Here is a 3297-nt window from a genome sequence, read left to right as displayed (position 1 = left end):
TTGTAAAAAAAAGAATTGTCCTATTTCCAATTTCAAACATGTCATAGTACAATACTCAAAAAGAGCAATAAAAGAAAGTACAAAATCTTTCCTTGCGGATGCAACATAGAACTACCGGATTCAATTGAACCTAGTTGAACTCAATATCTTCAACGCAAAATATAAATTTATGTATAAGAAATTACTAAAATTACAATAAATAAAAGATATGAATTCATAATTTTAAATATTGAATCTATGGAACTAAAATCCTAGATTCGCCAATAAAAACACTTTCCCATAAATTTCTTTATTCAATCAAGTAGAAATTTGAGTTAAAGCAAAATAAAGGAGTTCTATTTCTTGAGGGGAAAAGAAAAACAATAGAAAAATAAAAAGTATGTAGGGGAACCATAGAGCAACAACAAAGCTATACTTATAGGTGAGGTCGCACCGTAGATAGAGGCGGATTCAGGATTTGAGGCTTATGGGTTCCTACCGTAATTTCAAATTAATATGCAATAATAACTAGGTTCACAGTTAGATATTTAGAAATAATTAGTAAATTTTTTAATATAAATACATGGTCTACGCAAGAGTTACTGCGTTCCCGAGAACCCGTATTCTATGCTCTAGGTCCGCCCCTGACCGTAGAAACAGCCATTAATATTTGTACAGTAGCATAGCCAAGAATTCCGCTAAGGGCGCCGTTCAAACTTTAAACAAGTCAATAACTTTTTTGTTGATGAATGGTGTACTAATTTTTTTAAAATCAAACTATGCAATATCTAACTAAAAAATTACAGAAAAAAATTAATAGAACTATAATTTTATAAATTAAAATTAAACTAACACGAAGACAACGTTAGAAATTTTACTAATAAAAGTAACATAAAACCAACAGAAAGACAGAGCGGAGAGCATTTGTTGTTTGTAGAGAGCTTTTGTTAAAGAAATTTTTGTAGAGCTTGACTTTTAAATTATAAAATTTATTTAAGAAATAGCTTTTAGTTTAAAAAAATTACTTTTAAGATTAGTTGGTTATTTCTACATAAATTTTAAATTCTAAGAATTATTTTATTAGGAAATTTTTTAGATTCAAAAAGAAACAAATAGACCACACATAGCGGTCTCCGTTTAATTTTGGTAAATAAAATGGGCAGAACTTTGAACCCGTGAATAACACATCACTTGCCTTGAACCGCTAGACTGCTGCACTCAACTGTATTACGGGTTCAAAATATAATATATATCCGTATAAAATAGTACTCCCTCCGTTTACTTTTACTTGGCACGTTTTGACTTTTCACGTCCCCTAAGAAATAATAAATGAAGTGCATAATTTACCATGATACCCATATTAATTGATGCATATTTTATTGAATTTGAGAAAATGATTTGAAATGAGTAACAAATACTGTGGGTATAACAGAAATTTTTTTTTGTCTTCTCTTGATATGCGTAAAGTGACAAGTAAAAATGAAAAACTATTTTTAGTATACATGCATACATGCCAAGTAAAGATGAACGGAGGGATAAGTATTTAACTTATACACGCATTATAAGTTTTCGGCGAAGGGTGTTCTGCGCTTGACCACTCTTGGCTAGGGTGGCTACGCTACTGTTTTTGTATTAGTATAGACTATCTACATTATAATCCTTAAATTACTTTTTTTTCCAAAAATTACGTGAATGCGCAATGCTTTGTGCACCACGCTCCATTTAAAGAGCAGGTCGACGTGTCAAGATCGAACACCTGAAAAGGATTATGCAGAATGGAGAAGTTTTATTGTGTGCCTCACACAACTGACATTAGTTGTGTGAGACTCCTTTTTCTGTCACAAATTTGTGGATCCCAATCTTACACTTCTGGGTGCACAAAATCTGGGTCCACAAAACTGTGAGACAAAAAAGATATCTCATACAATTAATGTCAGTTGTATAAGACACAAAATAAAATTTTCACCCGGAATGGAACATACCAGCAGTCTCTTTCTCATGTTGTTGTTAAACCTCTGCATGGTCCGAACCATGTTCTCCTCCGCCGCCTTTACCAGCGATTAGAAATATTTCAATAAACCTCCCATTTCATTTATTTTACGCATTTTGATATTTAAATGCAGGACTAATAACACCTCTATATCTCGTATCCCACTTTCTCTCTCTATATATATATTCTGATCACATATAATTAGAAGGATCTTTCCCAACAGTCATCACTTGCCTTTTTGGCTAACACTACTTACATATATAGCCAAATTCCGAACAGTCTCTAATTTATTTGTAACTGAGGTGTAGTTGTTATTGTTGTTGTATTAGCTCATATATGTCGTCTTCAGAAGAAGTAGGCGGAGGAGGAGATGGCGGTAATGGAGGCGGAGGCGGTACTGGTGGTGGACCGTCTTCATCGCGGACGCGTAGAGGTGGGGGAAATGGTGTTTGGCCGGAGCCATTTTTGGAGGCTTTGGCTTCACAAATAGCCATTGATGCTTCTCTTTCTACTGGTCGCCTTGCTGCTGCTCAAGCAATCTCCGGTCTTTTTCAGGTATGCACCCTTTTCTAAAGCGGATTCAGGGTTTAAACTTTATGGGTTCGACCTTTAAGATTTTTAGTATTGAGCTCATTATATTTTTAAAGCTATGAGTTCAAATTTAGTATTCGTTGCAGTTTTAGTACATTTTATACATAAATTTATGTTCCGTATCGAAAATTATGAATTTAGTTAAACCCATCACGTATATGCTACATACGCCCGGACCCTCTTCGTCTTCCTGCAGTACCACAGAAATATTATAATATGCTATCAGTTTACTTATAACATGATATTCTTGAGCCGATACTATATCGGAAATAATCTTTCTATCTCACACACAGTAGGAGTAATATTTTACGTGCATCTCACCCTTCCTAAACCTCACTTGTAAGATGACACTGGGTATATTGTTCAGGGGTGAATTAGATTACGAGGCACGTAAAGTCATGGCGTTTCTCCGCAACATTATATATATATATATACATATATATATATATATATATATATATATATATATATTTTAAAATTGGTATAGCTCCAAAAATGTTAAATGATGCGTTTGGTTCAAAGTTGAGTTATTACTAAGAAGAATAGTGATAAATTTCCACTTAATATATATTTTTCTCTTTTTTTAAGTAGTACACTTATGGACTAAAAATACTAGATCCGCCTCTGATGTTGTTTGTTTATTATAACATGACAACTACCTATAGTTATTTTGAGGAAATGATCATCTCTTATAACAATTTAAACCTAATAATGTAAAATTCTCTCTTTTTTTTGGG

At 33.0% G+C, this 3297-nt stretch overlaps 1 protein-coding gene across 2 annotated transcripts in view; it reads left to right on the top strand.

The window, feature by feature from the left end:
- The window catches only part of LOC109230400 (transcriptional regulator STERILE APETALA-like), a 15820-nt gene continuing 14565 nt past the window's right edge, over positions 2043–3297 (top strand). The window contains exon 1 of one of the 2 annotated variants that reach the window (XM_019395911.1): positions 2043–2524. In XM_019395911.1, coding sequence (XP_019251456.1) covers positions 2306–2524 — 219 coding nt within the window. In that variant the 5' untranslated portion in view covers positions 2043–2305. The remainder of the gene's footprint in view (positions 2525–3297) is intronic. The other variant, XM_019395910.1, reaches the window with a different exon arrangement.

This window comes from Nicotiana attenuata, chromosome 7 (genome assembly GCF_001879085.1).
Source record: "Nicotiana attenuata strain UT chromosome 7, NIATTr2, whole genome shotgun sequence".
NCBI classification, from domain to species: Eukaryota; Viridiplantae; Streptophyta; class Magnoliopsida; order Solanales; family Solanaceae; genus Nicotiana; species Nicotiana attenuata.
The sequence above is the reverse complement of the archived record's forward strand: the minus strand, read 5'-3'. Positions and strand labels throughout refer to the sequence as shown.